Source organism: Tupaia chinensis, unplaced genomic scaffold (assembly GCF_000334495.1).
Source record: "Tupaia chinensis unplaced genomic scaffold, TupChi_1.0 Scaffold000341_1, whole genome shotgun sequence".
Taxonomy (NCBI): Eukaryota; Metazoa; Chordata; class Mammalia; order Scandentia; family Tupaiidae; genus Tupaia; species Tupaia belangeri.
The window spans coordinates 1,065,102-1,082,398 of record NW_006159835.1 but is presented as its reverse complement, the minus strand read 5'-3'; the positions used below and the strand labels follow the sequence as shown (position 1 = coordinate 1,082,398).

Here is a 17,297-nt window from a genome sequence, read left to right as displayed (position 1 = left end):
AGGACACTGAATTAGGATCTTCTCCAGCCTCAGCTCTGGCTTCTCCCTTCCAGGACACTTCTTGGAACAATGTGAACACTGAACTTTCCACTACAGGCTCTTACACAGTGAGACCCGAAAGTTAAATAATTGAAGAAGGATTTATGTCCCAGGGCATAACCTAGCAGTGTGGGAGAAAGCCTATGCCATTTTCCTCTGGAGAGCAAGTTCCAGACTGGATGGAGGAGAATGGCAAGGAACACATGTGTTTTGTTTTGGACTTCACCTCCTTGATAGGGGGACTAATTGTTGTTATTTATTTATATACTTTAGAATTGAAGTGGATCTTTAGTGCACACAGATATTTAGACTTGAGTTCTGTGCATTTCGTGTGCTATGCTGATGCAAATTGGGACTCCTGAGTTTTTTAATATGGTCCAAGAGACTTGGACGATGTCATCAGCCAGGAAGTATTTGTAGACTACAATTTTCCCCTTCTTTTTCTCCACTGTAACATAGATAAACCACTGAGATACTTTTGTGTACAAGGGAAGTTGCCTAAAAGTACTTGATTTTTGAACCAGAAGTGCCCCTTAAAAAAATTTGAAGTTGATACTTTCAGAAAAACCAAGACTCTTTAAGGAAGCATGGAAATAACCCTGGGATTGATTTTGCTTTTAATTCCTCATAATGTGTTTAAATTACTTCTGTAATTTTATTTTTCTTTCAGATTCAACCCTATGAAAATATAAAGCCCAAGGGCCTGAAACTGGTGGTAGTGAAACTCAATGGTGGTTTGGGAACCAGCATGGGCTGCAAAGGCCCTAAAAGCCTGATTGGTGTGAGGAATGAGAATACCTTTTTGGACCTGACTGTTCAGCAAATTGAAGTGAGTAACATTTAGCCTTCCTCATGAGATACCAAAATAGTTTTTAGGTTATCATAAATGTTATATTAAAAAATGCGGCAGATGTGAATTTGAGCTAATCAAAGAGCTTGCTATCTTTAGTCATTTTATTAGTGTAAAAAAAAAGTGTAGTGTTCCTCAGGGCAAATCCATAGGGTAATGTGAAAAACCTTTTGATCTTAAATAGATTTGTGGTTGCTGAAATCTCTTGGTTTGTTCAGATTCTCCTTTGATCTCTCCATCCCTTCACTCCTTTCTTTTAAAAGTTTATTTATATATTTCTTCCATGAGATATTTGGAGAGGGAAAGGGAGAGTGAAAGAGGAGAAGAGAGGGGAGAGAGACAGACACCCACAACAGTATCTTCATACCAGTCCACCCCTAGCCTCAGCCAGCTCAGGGCATGACATGTGCATGCACCCAGCCTGCACAGGGAGACCTTGGGACTTGAACTCAAGACCTTTTCTCATGGGCCCAATGTCACAGAGCATTGTACTTACCACAATGGTGGTACTGTGGCTGCTCCTGTCCCCTTTCTTTCTAGTTGCAGTTTGGTCATGCGGGTGATCTGGCTTTATTTTTATTTATTTATTTATGTCTTCATCATTAAGAGACAGCATCCCAAACAGGGTCTTAATGACACAACCCATCCCCAGTTTCAGCCAGTCCTGTGTCACAGGCAGTACGTGAGTTCCCAGCATAATTAGGGAGGTCTCTGGACACAAACCTGGACCTTTCCATGTGGGTCAGCTTCACAGAACATATTGCATTGTATCACTCTGCCACCATCTGGCCCAAAATATGGCTTTATTAACTCTTTTAGAAAGCTAGAAATGATGTCATGCATCTGGCTAGATGCCAAGGATGAAGGACTGTTTTTGGTCATTATCATAGACCAAAGGCTTTTCAGTGACGCCCATCTTGGCGTCTCTTTCGCCACATTGCCTAGTACGTGCTGGCAGCAGCAGCATAAGCAGTAACAGAGGCTGACACTCACTGAGGGCTGACTGCACCAGGTATTGCCCTGCACTCTACAGGAGCTGACTCATTTGCTCCTCTCAGAGCTCTGTAAGGTAAGTACTGTTACATGCTCATTTTACAGATGAAGAAACCAAGGCACAGAAAGGTTGAGTTACTTGCCCCAAGTTCCCCAGCCAATTAGTAACTGCAGAATCAAAATTTGAACAGAGGACAGTCTGATTTCTTTTTTTTAAGAATTATTTAATTTTATTTATTATTATCTTCTAATTTGATCAGAGAGAGAAAGAGAGGGAAAGTGAGAAAGCAAGCCACCAGGTCCAGGACTTGGAACTGTGGTCAGCCATGTGGGAGTCTAACACCTTTAACCACCAAGCCACCTGCCAGCCCCAGGACAGTCTGATTTCTTTTTCTTTTCTTTCTTTTCTTTCTTTTTTTTTTTTTTGATGTGTTTATTTTTTTTGGAGCGGTTTATGCTATAGGGCATGTGCGCTCGCCAGATAGAGACAGAAAATGAGAAATCGCCCCTCAGGGGGAATTGCCATGCCACAATCCCTTCTCCATTCTTCTCTCAGGATCTTGGGCATGCACACACACAGGCCTGACATAAGTTTAAGCCACTGGGTCCGGGGCTCGAACCATGGTCAGCTACATGGCAGTCCAGCAACATAGCCATTACACCATCTGCTGGTCCCCAGTCTGATTTCTAAGACCCTGTTTTCTTCCCACTCTTTTTAGCCTCTTAGCTGTTCTAAGAGATTGAAAAGATTTTAGTTGAGATGTGCTTCAGAATTCCTGACCATTAATCCTATGAATAGGGAGCCATATCTTTGTAACTTTCATCCTTACAGTGCTCTGAACACAGAGTAAATGCTTAAATAGCACTTGTCTACCCAGAAAGGCCACAGAGCGTGGTGGCTGTGCACACACTCAAGTCAGACTTGGAAGGTTTGGGAGATCCTGTTCGAGGAGGGGAGCATCTTGCCCATTTCAGTCTGGGCCTCAATTTAGTCCTCTGTAAAATGCAGACAGCAAATTTTATCTAAAAGGTGATGATTTAATGGTGAATTATTTAGCAAGATATATGAGTCATGCTAAGCATTTATGTAAGATCTACCTATTTGGTTACATATATATGATGTTTTAGACATTTTATGATTAACCATTAAGAATTTTTAAGCAAAAGAAAAGTTAATTCTGGGTAATCTGATTTTCATTTTCTTTCTTAGCACTTGAACAAAACCTACAATACAGATGTTCCTCTTGTTTTAATGAACTCTTTTAACACAGATGAAGATACAAAAAAAATACTACAGAAGTATAATCATTGTCGTGTGAAAATCTACACTTTTAATCAAAGCAGGTATAAGGAGGTTAACTCTGGGGGTGTTATTACTGGGAAAGCACTTCTTTGTCTTATTTGTAGCAAGCAGCCTCAAGATGTGCATGTGCCAAAGATTAATGCTGAATGTTTGCTGCCTTTAAAAGCTGAGCATCTAATAGATATGTGATAATCACATTTTGGTTCTATTAAATTATTAAAACAGAAGCTGCTTGAGATTTAGTTCCATATTCAGAGTATTTGAGACTTGCTTAGGTCTTTGTTTTCTGAGGGCATATTTGTTCTCCAGGTATATCTGTGAAAATCTTTCAGTATTCTACAATGTTGATAACCTTCTTTTCTATGAGAAGGAATTTCTTCAACATCCTGAATAGGCTTGGAGACAATTTTAAAAATTCTGGAGATAATCTGCTTTGAGGATGTGACAGTGAATGAAAAGAAATTCAGATGAAGAATTGTGATAAAGCCCTAGTAGCTTGAGAAATAAGACTTCTCTTTAAGAATGGACACCAGCCTACATGTTGTTATTATGTTGGTAACAAAATACCTAAGACTGGGTGATTTACAGAGGGTTCTTTGGCTTATGATTCTAGTGGTTAGAAAATCAAAGGGCACGGGGCTGGCACCTGTCAGTCCTCTGGTGCTATGTCGCAACATGACCGACAGAAGCAGGATGGTCAGTGAGTGTGTGCAGAGACCGCAGGCAGGCAGACCAACTGACCTGAGAGGAGCCACCTTCCTCTTAACTTGCTATGGTGAGAACTAACCCCTTCACTTGAAAGGTAAAGCCAGAACTCGCTCATTTGTGAGACAACATTAATCCATTCATGAGGGAGGGGCCTCCATGATCCAGACTCTGCCCACTAGCCTCACCTCTTAAAGGTCTCACCATCCCTGTCATTACACAGGGGTCCAATTTCCAAAACATGAGCCTTTAGGGGACAAACCAGTATCTAAACCATAGCAGTTTGGTTGTTTTTTTACCTTCTTTCCCATGAGTGCTTTCTCCCATAATGCTTTGCCTCTATACTGGGTATCTATCTGTGGCAGTGCAACTTACCTTTCCAGTCCCTCATAGCCAGCCTCTACCTATGTTCTCACTAGTGATGGGAGGAGACCATGGAACGTCAGCCTGCTGCTAATTTTCTGAGGAAGAAAGGGAACGATCCCTGAATATATCTATTTGCAAGAATGGGTACCTTTCCCCCAGACAGGTTTTCAGAAATAGCAGTTTGAGAAAATGTACTTATATCCTTCCTCTTAGAGAGTCATGAAACATCTTATAGATCTTAAAAATATCAAGTGTTCCCTGATCAGAATGACATGAAATACTTTTTTGCAGTTGTTAACTACCTAGAAAACAGGATTTTGGACCACATAAATAATAAGAGTGTTTTTTGTTAAAGATTCACTCATAATTAAGTTACTTAATATTGATAGACTGAAAAGAAGGAACATTTAACTTTAATGCATTGATTTACTCGAAGGTCCAAAATGCTCTACATTGTCAGTCTGAAAAATAACTTGGCTTTTTTCTCCCCCCCTTTCTTTAAAGGTACCCAAGGATTAATAAAGAATCTTTGCTTCCTGTAGCAAAGGATGTATCTTACTCAGGGGAAAATACAGAAGCTTGGTACCCTCCAGGTCATGGTGATATCTATGCCAGTTTCTATAACTCTGGCTTGCTCGATACATTTATAGGAGAAGGCAAAGAGTATATTTTTGTGTCTAACATTGATAATCTGGGTGCCACGGTAGATCTTTATATTCTTAATCATCTAATGAACCCACCCAATGGAAAACGCTGTGAATTTGTCATGGAGGTCACAAACAAAACACGTGCAGACGTAAAGGTAAATACTGAAAGGAGCAGTTTGGGGAGTCATGTTTTTTAGTTCATAGGTTATGTAGTTAGAACTTTTAAATGTATTTTTAATTATTTTTTTTTGTGTTAGAAGGTGCATGTGCTCCCTAGAGAGAGACAGAAACAGAGGGAGAGGAGAAAGCATCTCTATGGGGAATGGTCATGCTGCAATCCCTTCTCCATCTTTCCTTCCTTTTCCTATTTTAATTCGAAGGTTTCTATTTTAATCAGCATACATTTATTCACTTGACATCATTATAAGACAGTAGGAGATGGTATCCTCTGTAGTACTTTAACTTCTGTGTATCATAACTGAGAATTAATAGTATTATAATCATCTTTGTACTTTGGAAAATCTTTACCACATTTTTGTTGTTTGTTTGAGGGCACATGCACTCACCAGAGAGACAGAGAGCCAGGAGAAAGCACCCCCTCAGGGGAATGGTCACACTATAGTCTCTTCACTTCCATTTTTCCATCCTGTCCGGACTTTGGGTATGGACACTTCAGTGCCTGGTGTGTTTTTCAAGCGTCCGACTGGGACTTGAATCATGAAGTTGGTCATATGGGATCTGGCTGCCTTAACCATCAGGCCCAATCTGTCAGTTATTTTAACTGAATAATTTCTATATATATTTACAAGATAAAGCATGAAACTTTGAGTAAGTTTTTTCAAACTTCTAAGTCTCCTAGTTTGACACTTTTAGGTGTTATGTTTCAGTTGTCTCTTTAATGAAAAGTTACTGTTTCTATTTCTACAGAATGTATTTATATATTTTTTGGTTTCATCCCTGGAATATCTGTATACTTTAATTTTAAGAAAAATTAAAAAGCAGTCATTTTGATGCAAGGCACTAATTTGTTTAACCTTGCATGTTTGGTTGCTGTGACACTTGGCTTTTGATAAAATGGTACACTAGGTTTTACAAACACCCACAGTAAGTAAGAAAAAAAGTAGGTGGTACTTAAATACAACAGTTGGTCTCTGGCTTGGATTCAGTGCCTCTTATATATGTCCCCCTCACGTAAGGGTGTTCCCTTCTTCTTATACTGCCATGGCCTACTGGCTATAAGATCATATTTAGGGGGCCAGCAGGTGGTGTGGTTAAGGCACTGGACTCCCACATGGCTAACTATGGTTCAAGTCCTCGACCTGATGTCTTGTTTTCTCACTTTCCTGCTGTCTCTCTGGTCAAATTAAAACGTAATAACAAATGAAATTAATTTAAAAATGCTTGGGACCAGCAATTAGCGTAAAGGCTATGTCACTGGATTCCCATGTAGTTGACCTTGGTTCGAGTCCTGGACCCAGTGGCTTAAACTCATGGTGGGCGCATGTATGTGCGTGTCCAAGAGCCTGCAGTGTGGCCATCCCCCCAGGGGGTGATTTCTCGCGTTCTATCTCTCTCTCTCTTTCTGGAGAGCATGCGCACTCTATAGCAAAATCCTCTCAAAAAAAAAAAAAATTTAAAAACAACCCATCTAGACTAAGGCCACTCAAGGTTCAATTTTCAACCACTTATGTATCTGTATCTATTTTCCTAGAACCAGTCACAGCAGGGCCTGAGGTGGGTTGTGGTTAGAGATTAAGAATGGCTCTTCCTGTAGCAGATCTTGGGAAAGTGAGGAAGACCTGATGTATTCCCTGCATTTTTATTACAGACAGGATGGCAGGGGAATGAAATAAAATAACTGACAACCTGAATTTATTTGTTCTGTCTTCAGACATCTTGCTTTGTGTTCTGGGAGAGATATGAAGGCACTCATTATATTCTGTCTTTCTAGGGTGGGACACTCACTCAGTATGAAGGCAAATTGAGATTGGTGGAAATCGCTCAAGTGCCAAAAGCACATGTTGATGAGTTCAAGTCTGTATCGAAATTTAAAATATTTAACACAAACAACCTATGGATATCTCTTGCAGCAGTTAAAAGACTGCAGGAGCAGAATGCCATTGACATGGAAATCATTGTGAATCCAAAGGTGAGCCGGGTTGCTAAGATCATAGTGGGCTATGCACAGTGCCCACTCCCCCTGGCCTGTGCCATTGGTCACTCCTTTTTGCCTAGTCAGACCTTCCAGTGTCTGGTCCTGTGTTCCGGAGAATGCATTCGGCCCTGCTTTGTGCCAGGCCGTGGGGTGTGACCCTGCCTGGGCTCAAGAGTAGAGTGCTTACCCCAGTCTGAGGTGTTAAGTCTGGTATTCATAGGCTGTTTGGCCATCGTCATCTTGCAAGTTTTCTGAACCTTTGGTTCTTGGTAGTAAAATGAAAATACTGTTGAATAGAAAAGTTATGAGACTGAAAAAATGATCACATATGTATAAGCTTGGCATATGGTAGATGCTTGATACATGTCAGTTTTTAAAATTCTATTTCCTTCAATGGATCTCTGAAACTACCTACCAAATATTAATTAGCTCGCATGGAAATAAGCTGCCGGTACCTAAAACCTGTGTTTCCCCCCAACACCTATTTCTTTACAGACTTTGGATGGAGGCCTAAATGTCATTCAGTTAGAAACTGCAGTAGGGGCTGCCATTAAAAGTTTTGAGAATTCTCTAGGTATTAATGTTCCAAGGAGCCGTTTTCTGCCTGTCAAAACCACATCAGATCTCCTACTTGTGATGTCGAACCTCTACAGCCTTAATGCAGGGTCTCTGACGATGAGTGAAAAGCGGGAATTTCCTACAGTGCCCTTGGTTAAATTAGGCAGTTCTTTCACAAAGGTACGTAACTACACAGGTGTGTGTGTGTGTGTGAATTTGTATTTCTTAAATGTACAATTAGACAGATACGATATACATGTGAATTGCAGATAGTCTCCACTGCTAACCTGCTATATTCCTCCATCTTTGACCTCCTATTTTATTATTTTTTTTCTCTTAGATTTTTGGTATAGGGTGCCTGTGCTCACTGGAGAGACAGAGCAAGACAGAGAAACAGAAAGCGAGAAATCCGCCCCCTCGCCAGGGGATGGCCACACTGCAATCACTCCTCCACTGTTCTCCTCTTGGGATTTTGGCACACATATACACACACAGGCCTGGTACGAGTTTTAAGCTGCCGGGTTACAGGACTTGAACTGCAGTCGACTATGTGGGAGTCCAGTGACATAACCATTAAGCCATCTGCTGGTCCCTCTCCTATTTTAAGGGAATTGACCACAGAAGATAAAGGTGTACTTCATTTTTGAAACTTGATTGTATAAGTAGAAAAGAATGTTTAAATTTTGAGTTATTCTATGTCATGTCTCTTTCAAGATTGATATGCTATTATCAGTGGGAAAAGTATTAAATTTTCTGGTTTAACATATTTATTGAGCCCCTACCATATGCTGAGCAGTATCCAGGTGTTGGGAATATGACAAAACACAAAATAGATTAAAATCATGTCTTCATGGAATTGACATTCTAGTGGGGGTTAGGATTATAACTAAGTAAATCAAATGTATCATACGCCAAATGGTGAAATTGCTATGGAGCAAAATAGAGCAGGGACGGAGAATAGGGAATATGTAGTTAGGGGCTACTATAATTTTACATTGGGTGGCTACAGACAGCGTCACTGAGAGGTTGAGGTGTCATGCAGCTGTATGGAACAAAGTGTGCCAGGCAGGGGCAGTAGCAAGCATGGTGAAACAGCACACTACTACAAAATTTAATCACATATAACATTGTGAGGTTGACCCAGTTGGCATTTTGGTGATTAAGACGCTGGATCCCAGGACCAGCAGTTGGCATAATGACTATGTCGCTGGACTCCCATGTAGTTAACTGCAGCTCAAGTCCAGGAACTGGTGGCTTAAAATCACACCAGGCGCTTGTGCGTGCATGCCCAAGATCCCGAGAGGAGAGTGGAAGAGAAGGGATTGCAGTGTGGCCATCCCCCCTGAGGGGTGATTTCTCGCTTTCTGTCTCTTTCTGGCAAGTGCACGCACCCTATAGCAAAAAAAAAGACACTGGTTCCCACCCACATGATCAACTATGCCATTTGAGTCCAGGATCCAGTGGCTTTAAAAACATACCAGGCACATATGTGTGCATGCCCAGACTCCCAAGAGGAGAATGAAGGAGAAGGGATTATAGCATGGCCATCCCCTTGGGGGTTGATATCTCACTTTCTCTCTCTCTTCCCACTAAGTGCACACATCCTAAAGTAAAAAAAACATTAAATGTTATATGGTTAATGAAGTGACAAGGTGAGCCTGTGAGGTCCTACTGTGCCACCCAAGTCTATTCTAGGCTTGGGTGTGGCTTAGTGCCATGTGGTGTGGACCTATGGACTGCAGATGAGGAACTGAATAGACAGTTATGAATGTGTGTGTCCTGATAGTCAAAGGAAATGTTTCAAAAAAGAGGGAGTTTGTCAAATACTGCTGGTCATTCAAGTAAAGTGAATGAGAATTCACCATTAATCAATATGGAAGATCTGTGCCTGTCCGGAATGGATTTAAGAAAGAATGAGAAGAGGAACTGAGTTATGAATGTAGACAGCTCGCTCAAGAGTTCTGTCTTAAAAAGAAAGAGAAAGGGGCTCCTAGGTAGAAAGAAGGATGATTTGAGAGGTTTTGTTTTTAAAATATGGGAGAATTTACAGCATGTTTATAATTGGTGGGAATTAATGCAGTAAAGAGGAAAAAACACTGAAGAGGGAGAATTGCTGAAGTATCCTTGTAAAAGTCATAAAAGGGACCTGTGTGTTAGTGGAGAGGTTGGCTTTTCAAGTAGGAGAAACACTTCAACTCCAATAGTAGGGGGGAAAGGACAGTATGGCCAGGGTGGCATGGTGGTGGAAGCCAATTGCAGGTCATACAGGGTAATCTCTAGTGCTTGTAAATCTAAGGAGATGAGACAAAGACAGTGATAATTTATAATAATGTGTGCAGTTATTCTTCCTAAAATGTGCTCCACTTCTAAATCTTGCCTCGCTCCAGTTTAGTCTCCTTCCAACCATGATGAACTTTCTCTTTTCCAATTAAATTCAGTTCATGTACTCATCTGACTCTTAGCATGTTGGTTGGTTATCTTTGTTTTTCAACATCTGCTCTGCTTAACTATATTTTATATTGCTTGATTGTAATGACAATGTTCCTATCTCCTGGGTCTTCCCTACGTGAGAACTGGTATATAGTGAGTACGTAAAAAATACATTCTTCTCACAAATGACCTGAGCTTGGCCATAAAATGTTTTTACAGTTCAGCTAAACTATCTTATTTATTTAATTTATTTTCTGAGAACCCTTTATTTTTTCAGTTTGCTAGAGAGTATGTGTGCTCACTGGAAAGAGACAGAGAGAGATGGCCACACCAAAATCCCTTTTCCATTCTGCTCTTGGGATTTTGGATACATACATAGACACACAGACACACGCCCAGCGTGGTTTTTTTTTCCCAGCATGTTTTTCAAGCCACCACATCTGGGACTCACACTGCACAGTTGGTTATGTGAGATCCAGCCACCTTGACCTTCATACCACCCGGTGGCCCCTGTAAACCTTTTTTTAGAAGATGTTTGCCATGGGGCATGTGTGTTCACCAGAGAGACATAGAGGGACAGAGAGAGGGAAACTGAAAAATCACCCCCCAGCAGGGGTGGTCATGCCACAGTCCCTGCTCCTCCCTTCTCTTAGGACTTTGGGCATGCACACACACATGCTAGTACATGTACATGCACCCACTGTGATTCCCAAGCTGCCAGTCTGGGACTCAGACCAGTCAGCCATGTGGGAGACCAGCACTTTAACCACCACGCCACCTGCTGGCTCCAATTTTTTAAAAAAATGTTTATTTATTTCCTTCATGAGATAGCGACACAGAAGCAGAGGCCACACAATTCTGGCAGAAGCCTACCATGTCACAATCCCCTCACCATCCAGGATCATGGATGTAGCGTCTTAAGGTTGACTTGGGAGCTGAACTCAAGAATTCTTATATGGTTCTAGCATCCTATGGTGCAGTGCCCCACCACCTGCACCACCATGGGTGGGCCTATGAACCTATTTTTGAGACAAATTTTGTTTCTACTTTTCTTTAAGGTTCAAGATTATTTAAGAAGATTTGAAAGTATACCAGATATGCTTGAATTGGATCACCTGACAGTTTCAGGAGATGTGACATTTGGCAAGAATGTTTCACTAAAGGTATATTATGATGAAAATTACATTTCTTATACCTTTACAAAATAAATTTCATTTTCTTCTCTTTAATTTACCTTTATTTTAAGGAATACTTCTTACTCTATAGAAGATGTTTATAAGATAGATACATTTTTTAAATGAGTAGATACAGACATGAAATAGGTTATCACAGTATTTAGTATTAATACTGCCTTCCACAGGTATATAACCTAGTTAAAATATAAGCATAATTGTTTTGTATAGGAATTCGGCAGAACACCATTCAAATGGAAAGCAAACACTAATTGGTAATTGAACTGATACTATTTAATTAAATGTACAGTCTTTAAAATAGTATCACTATTAGCATTATTAGTTCACTAAAGGTGATGATTTGAATGAAAACAGAAAAAATGATTACTTCATGTACAGTCTGTTCCTCTAAAAGGACCCTGTTGTCATCAATATTGACTATCATTCTAGGCTAGCACAAGAAAATAGAGGTGTAACTATTAAAGCTTGCAACCAAAGATACAACAGATTTTTCAACTCAAGAATTTTAAAAGAATATCCCATATCCAGATATCATGTTGTCTTCACATTAAAGCTACTTACTTAAATGAAGATATTTTAAAAAGCCAGGAAATACACATCTTGAACATTATTGCTGATAGTGCCTGAAGTCTCAAGACATGAAAAGTATTAAACAGTAAACTGTTCTTTAAAAAAAAAATTGTATGTAAATATAAACCAAGCACCTTTTAATTTCTTTATGAAAGTTGGATGATGCTGGTGGCCTGGGAGGAGGCCTTAAAAAGGGCCAGGTTATGTCGCAGCACTGGATCTCCTTCCGCTCTTGTTACTGACTACCCCTGACAAGGAAGTGAGGAGTCTAGAACTGCTGCCAGAATTGCTAGAGAAGGACACATTACAATTTTCCTTCACATGTTGTTTTTCATGTTTAGTATTATTGTAAATACAATTACTCCATTGTAGAAGGAGTTGTACATAAATTTGATTACTGAAAGATAATCAATTGCTTTTCAGTTACAGTTGCAAGTACATTCTTGCTTTTTGTCCTCCCTGTTTCTTAGGGAACAGTGATCATCATTGCAAATCATGGTGACAGAATTGACATCCCACCTGGAGCCGTATTAGAGAACAAGATTGTATCTGGGAACCTTCGCATCTTGGACCACTGAAATGAAAAATACTGTGTACCCTTTATACTCATAATGGGCTAAATAGTTTCTTACAATGAAATGTTCTCTAAGATTCTAAAACTCGCAGGTACTTTACTATGTTACTGTACCGTGCAGTGTTGATTTCTATAGTGTTTTCTGCAGTATGCTTTTAGTTTAAGATAAGCACAGATGGAGCAATACTTTTCTTCTTTGAAGAGGTCCTTGAAAGTTAGTTCACCTTAAAGTGCAATATTGTTTAATCTTAAAACTGGGGCAGGTCTGCTGGAAGATCTTTCAAAAGAAGCCTCAATGATGGTCACCTTAAATTGCTGTGGCTTCAGAAATAAAATGGTGAAACAATACATGTGTATACTTGTACTTTTTTATTCAGATTGTTTTTTAACTGTTAAAGGCCAGAGAGGGAAAAGGCACCCCCCCTCCACCCGGGGGGAGGGAGGGGATATGGTCACACTGTAGTCCCTTGTTCTCCATTTCTCCAACCTTTTGGGACTTCGGGCACATTTGCACACATACCCACTCTGTCTGTCAAGCCACTGGGGCTGAGACTGGGATGGCACAGTCAGCCATGGGGGCTCCAGCTCACTGGACTATGGCTGGCCCTACTTTTTTAATGCTGACTTTATGAAACGGCAAAATTAAATGGTTTACTCTTGCTAAAGTTACTGTGTAAGTTAAGAGATTTGCTCTTGGAATATCTAGTTACCTACCCAGTTTAGTTTTACATTTCTAAGAATCTTAACCATGCCATTATTTCCATAGGAATTAAACCTGAGGTACCTGTCATCTAATTCTAAAGCTTGAATGTCTGCCATGCTTTTCACAGACTGTTTAATTAAACAGAGTGGTGTTTCTTTTCTCAGCTGTGAGAGGAAGGGCAGGAGCAGGGCATTTCTACTACATCCGTGTACTCTGGTATAGCATGACAGCAGTGTAACTTCTAAACGTCACCTTTCCTTGAAGCTTTATTTCTTGAAGCTTGCTTGTTGTCACTGAAAACTATTCATGACTAACATTTCAAATCAAGGCTGCTGGTTAACTTCAATTTATGCCTTTCTCTATGGATCAATCACATTTTCCAAACTTGTTTTGAGTAGACTGCTTATTTAAAGTTAACTGTGTACCATTAAAAAAAAGTTGTCCTTTAAAGTCTGATTATTTTTTAGAGCTTTATTTTAGATAGACAGTTTAAGAACCAATGACATACCTCTGTAATAATAAAGAAAAGCAAACAAGCTTTCCTTTTAAGAAACCAAAGAGCACAAAACAAGACTACTTCATTGTACATAATCACCACAAGATTAGGCACTCTGACAGAGTTAGGCAAGATTCTTGGTGAGAGGTGAGGCACAGGCACTTTCATTTGTAGAGTGCTAACGATTCTAATTTTGAAGGTAGGTATTATAAAAGTCTTTAACTTGTCATCTTTTATTTCTGGCCCAATACAGCAGCCTATATTTTAAAAGTTTTATTTTTCCCTGGTCTTTGTTCATATACAGATTGATGGTAACTTAAAAATAAGAATCCAAGGGGGGCATACTTCTTGTGTTATCCAAATGTTAAAACAAGAACTCATAAGGCAGATTATATGAATTGCATTCTTCTGCTAGAAATAAAAAGGAAAAAAAAAAACTAACTAAAAATAATCCCAAACCTTTCATACCTTTATAAAAATACAGCTATTAAACTGTAGTCTTTTTGTATTCCACTTCTGAAAAGTATTTAAATTAGTAAAGTTGCATAAATAAATACCAGTATATTATTATTTAATTATTTGTAATCAGCCTTTCAAGTATTTAGACTGTTCTAGAAGGCTTTTACCCAGTCAACACATATAGTGGTAGTAGACGGATTAAATATGCAACACACAGAGCCTGAAACTTGACATTGGTCACTAAAACAAAAACTGAATTCCTAAATCCAAGCAATCAAAAGATGTTTATTTTTTATAGAAAGATCTGTAAAAAAATAATTTTTCAAACAGCTTTACTTTCATAGAGAAAACTTTCTACAGAGGTTGACTAAGATTTTAATATTTTAAATTGTACCATCATTAAATAAGGTGGGACACCATATGAATTTCATTGCACTGGAAGAAATGCAAAGCATTTTTTTAATATAAAGTATACAGAGCATTCTAGTCAACTACAGCTGTGTTACAGCTATGTGTTCTTTTGGATTTGGTCCAAAGAAACCTGAGTCTGTTTCCAGAGAGAATGAAAAATGTTATAGACACCTGATCAGTTACTCCTCACTGAAGGATGCACATTTTTTCTTGTAAATCCCACTGAATCCAGTTTCTCGACACCGATGCTTTCCTCTTCCCCTTCCCCCACCCCAGCTCACTTTGGGTTCCAGGCTTAGTTCTCCAATCCCAGGCATCCAGATTTTCTTCATAAACATACACATCCTGTGGTCAGATGAGCTACCCAGTTTTCCAGTCTGTCATCACCTCTTCTGTTCCCAGATCTCGGCCATATTTAGGTCCAAATCTTTAAGACCTTTTAAGGCTTGAAGATTTCCAGTGTAAAAAGCTACATCAGCTGTGACCAACCTAAACATTGGAGAGAAAATCACTTTTAAATCTTACTTTCTGCTTAGATAATTAAAGCACCAGTGCTCACAGAGTCCTCCCTAGCTGCTGGAGTATTACTTAAAATGCAGACATGCTAGAAGACAAATGGCAACATGACCTTAGCAGGATTCTTGCTATCATATTATCAGGCCATCATGTTCCATTTCAATAATGTTTGGAAAAAGAATAAACTAATGCATGTTGGAGTCAGTTTCAGAATAAATACTGCCAATAAAATCAGATTTCAAATAGCATGAATTGGGACCAGCAGGTGGTGTAATGGTTGCATTGCTGGAGTCCCACATGGTCAACTGCGGTTCGAGTCCTGGACTCTGCAGCTTAAAATTCAAGCCAGGCACATGTGTGTGCATGCCCAAGATCCGGACAGGAGACTGGAAGAGAAGGGACTGCAGTGTGACCATCCCCCTGGGGGATTATTTCTCTCTTTGTGTCTCTATCTCTGTCTCTCCAGCGAGCACACACACCCTATAGCAAAAAAAAAAAAAAAAAATTTCTTTTTTTTTAAAAAGCATGAATTAAAATAGAGAAAATAACAGATTAAAAGTTTCAATTAGTTGTTGTTACTAGAGTATACATGTATATAACTAAAACAGTATATTCAGGCCAGGTTTCCTGAATGCCATCTAGGGCTGGGACACAATATAAATAAATACTATTACATAAAAAACTTGAAACTGATCATTTAACACCATGGTGAAACAGAAAAGAATTGCATTTCTAAGTACTAAGCTGTCACATTAATGAATGCCTGTATCTAAAAGAACATTTCTGTTAGACAGTGAACTATTAAAGAAAAAAATAGTCATTGTTTCCCTTTGATTTGCTAATAAAATGCCTTTTTAAAAAATGTCATAAAGGGTGGTCCAGCAGGTGGTATGGTGCTTGGAGTGTTGGATTCTCACAGGGCTGACCGCTGTTTGAGTCCTGGATCTGGTGGCTTGCTTCCTTGCTTTCTCTTTGTCTGTCTGTCTGTCTATCTGGTGAGTGCACATGCCCCATTGCAAATAAAAATAATAATAATAATAATAAATAAAACCAATTCTTTAATTCTTTTATAAAAAAAATTTAAGAGATTTTTGCTATAGGGCATGTGCACTTGACAGAGAGAGAGATCACCCCTTGGTGGTATGGCCATGCTGCAATCCCTTCTTCAACATGTATCTAAAACTCATGGTTCCAAATCTATGTAATTCATACCAGCCCATTATAAATGGCCTTCACAGCTGCAGAAGAAAATAGGTAATGAACAGCATATAGGTAGCATCTCATAAGTTTTAAGGTGCTTTCATTTATACTATTTCACTTTATTCCAAAATAACCCTGACAGATAAATACTATTATTACCCCATCTTACAAATAATAGTTTTAATTACAATTATAATTTAAATATTTTATATCATGACAATGAAGGTGAATGTAGTTTCTCAGGTAACTGATCTCTATCTGGGTTAAACTTTATGCATTTCAAAGATAAACAGAAATCTCAATGCTCCATGTAAAAAAATAGTTACTCATGAGATGAGATGTATTTTTGACACCAGGTGACCCATGAAGAAACAAATAGGAGACCTTGACTTAGAAGTCTATAAAAGAGGTGAGGAAATCTAGCTCAGCTACAATCATTGAATGAACACATAAGTTCTGGATTGCTGTACTACATGCTGAAAGGTGTTGTAAACACCTTTAATATTTGTACGACTATGTAATTTATAAATATCACTGGCCTTATATACTTATGGTCTCACCCTTTACCACAAGATAAAACTCATCTAATTTAGGGTGTTTCAAAATCTTTTAAAAGATTCTATCATGCTTCTGTTAATGTGGTAAGTACATTGATACTGAAAGCAATGGTTAAAAAAAAGATACAGTCTTTCTAAGGCTGTATTAAAAATTAAATACAAATATCCATTTAAAAACATTACCAGTGTCAATGTGTAATAAACATAACTGTTTACAGTCCAACCAGGAAAGTATAGAAAATATGTTTTACATCAAAAGTTGAAAAATCAACCAGGAAAGGGGAACCAGCAGTTGGCGTAATGGCTATGTCACTGGACTCCCACGTAGTCGACTGTGGTTCGTGTCCCGGACCCAGTGGCCTGAAACATGCCAGGCGCGTGTGCATGCGTGCCCAAGATCCCAAGAAGAGAATGGAGGAGAAGGGACTGCGGCGTGACCATCCCCTCTGGGGGTGATTTCTCGCTTTCTGTCTCTATATCTCTCTCTGGCGAGTGCATGCGCCCTATAGCAAAAAAAAAAAAAACTTCTCAAAAAAAAAAAAAAAAATCAACCAGGAAGGTATAGAAAAGGT

At 39.1% G+C, this 17,297-nt stretch overlaps 2 protein-coding genes across 10 annotated transcripts in view; one reads left to right on the top strand and one right to left on the bottom strand.

The window, feature by feature from the left end:
• UGP2 (UDP-glucose pyrophosphorylase 2) overlaps positions 1 to 12,731 on the top strand; it is a 74,031-nt gene extending 61,300 nt beyond the window's left edge. For 3 of the 4 annotated variants that reach the window (XM_006152200.1, XM_006152198.3, XM_006152196.2), the window contains exons 5-11: positions 752 to 868; positions 3,093 to 3,226; positions 4,761 to 5,058; positions 6,855 to 7,052; positions 7,554 to 7,796; positions 11,105 to 11,209; positions 12,280 to 12,731. In XM_006152200.1, the coding sequence (XP_006152262.1) occupies positions 752 to 868; positions 3,093 to 3,226; positions 4,761 to 5,058; positions 6,855 to 7,052; positions 7,554 to 7,796; positions 11,105 to 11,209; positions 12,280 to 12,387 (1,203 nt within the window). In that variant the 3' untranslated portion in view covers positions 12,388 to 12,731. The remainder of the gene's footprint in view (positions 1 to 751; positions 869 to 3,092; positions 3,227 to 4,760; positions 5,059 to 6,854; positions 7,053 to 7,553; positions 7,797 to 11,104; positions 11,210 to 12,279) is intronic. The other variant, XM_006152197.2, reaches the window with a different exon arrangement.
• A 1,933-nt stretch (positions 12,732 to 14,664) lies between these two features.
• The window catches only part of VPS54 (VPS54 subunit of GARP complex), a 75,831-nt gene continuing 73,198 nt past the window's right edge, over positions 14,665 to 17,297 (bottom strand). For all 6 annotated transcript variants that reach the window (XM_027773327.1, XM_006152192.1, XM_027773329.1 and 3 more), the window contains one exon: positions 14,665 to 14,941. In XM_027773327.1, coding sequence (XP_027629128.1) covers positions 14,836 to 14,941 — 106 coding nt within the window. In that variant the 3' untranslated portion in view covers positions 14,665 to 14,835. The remainder of the gene's footprint in view (positions 14,942 to 17,297) is intronic.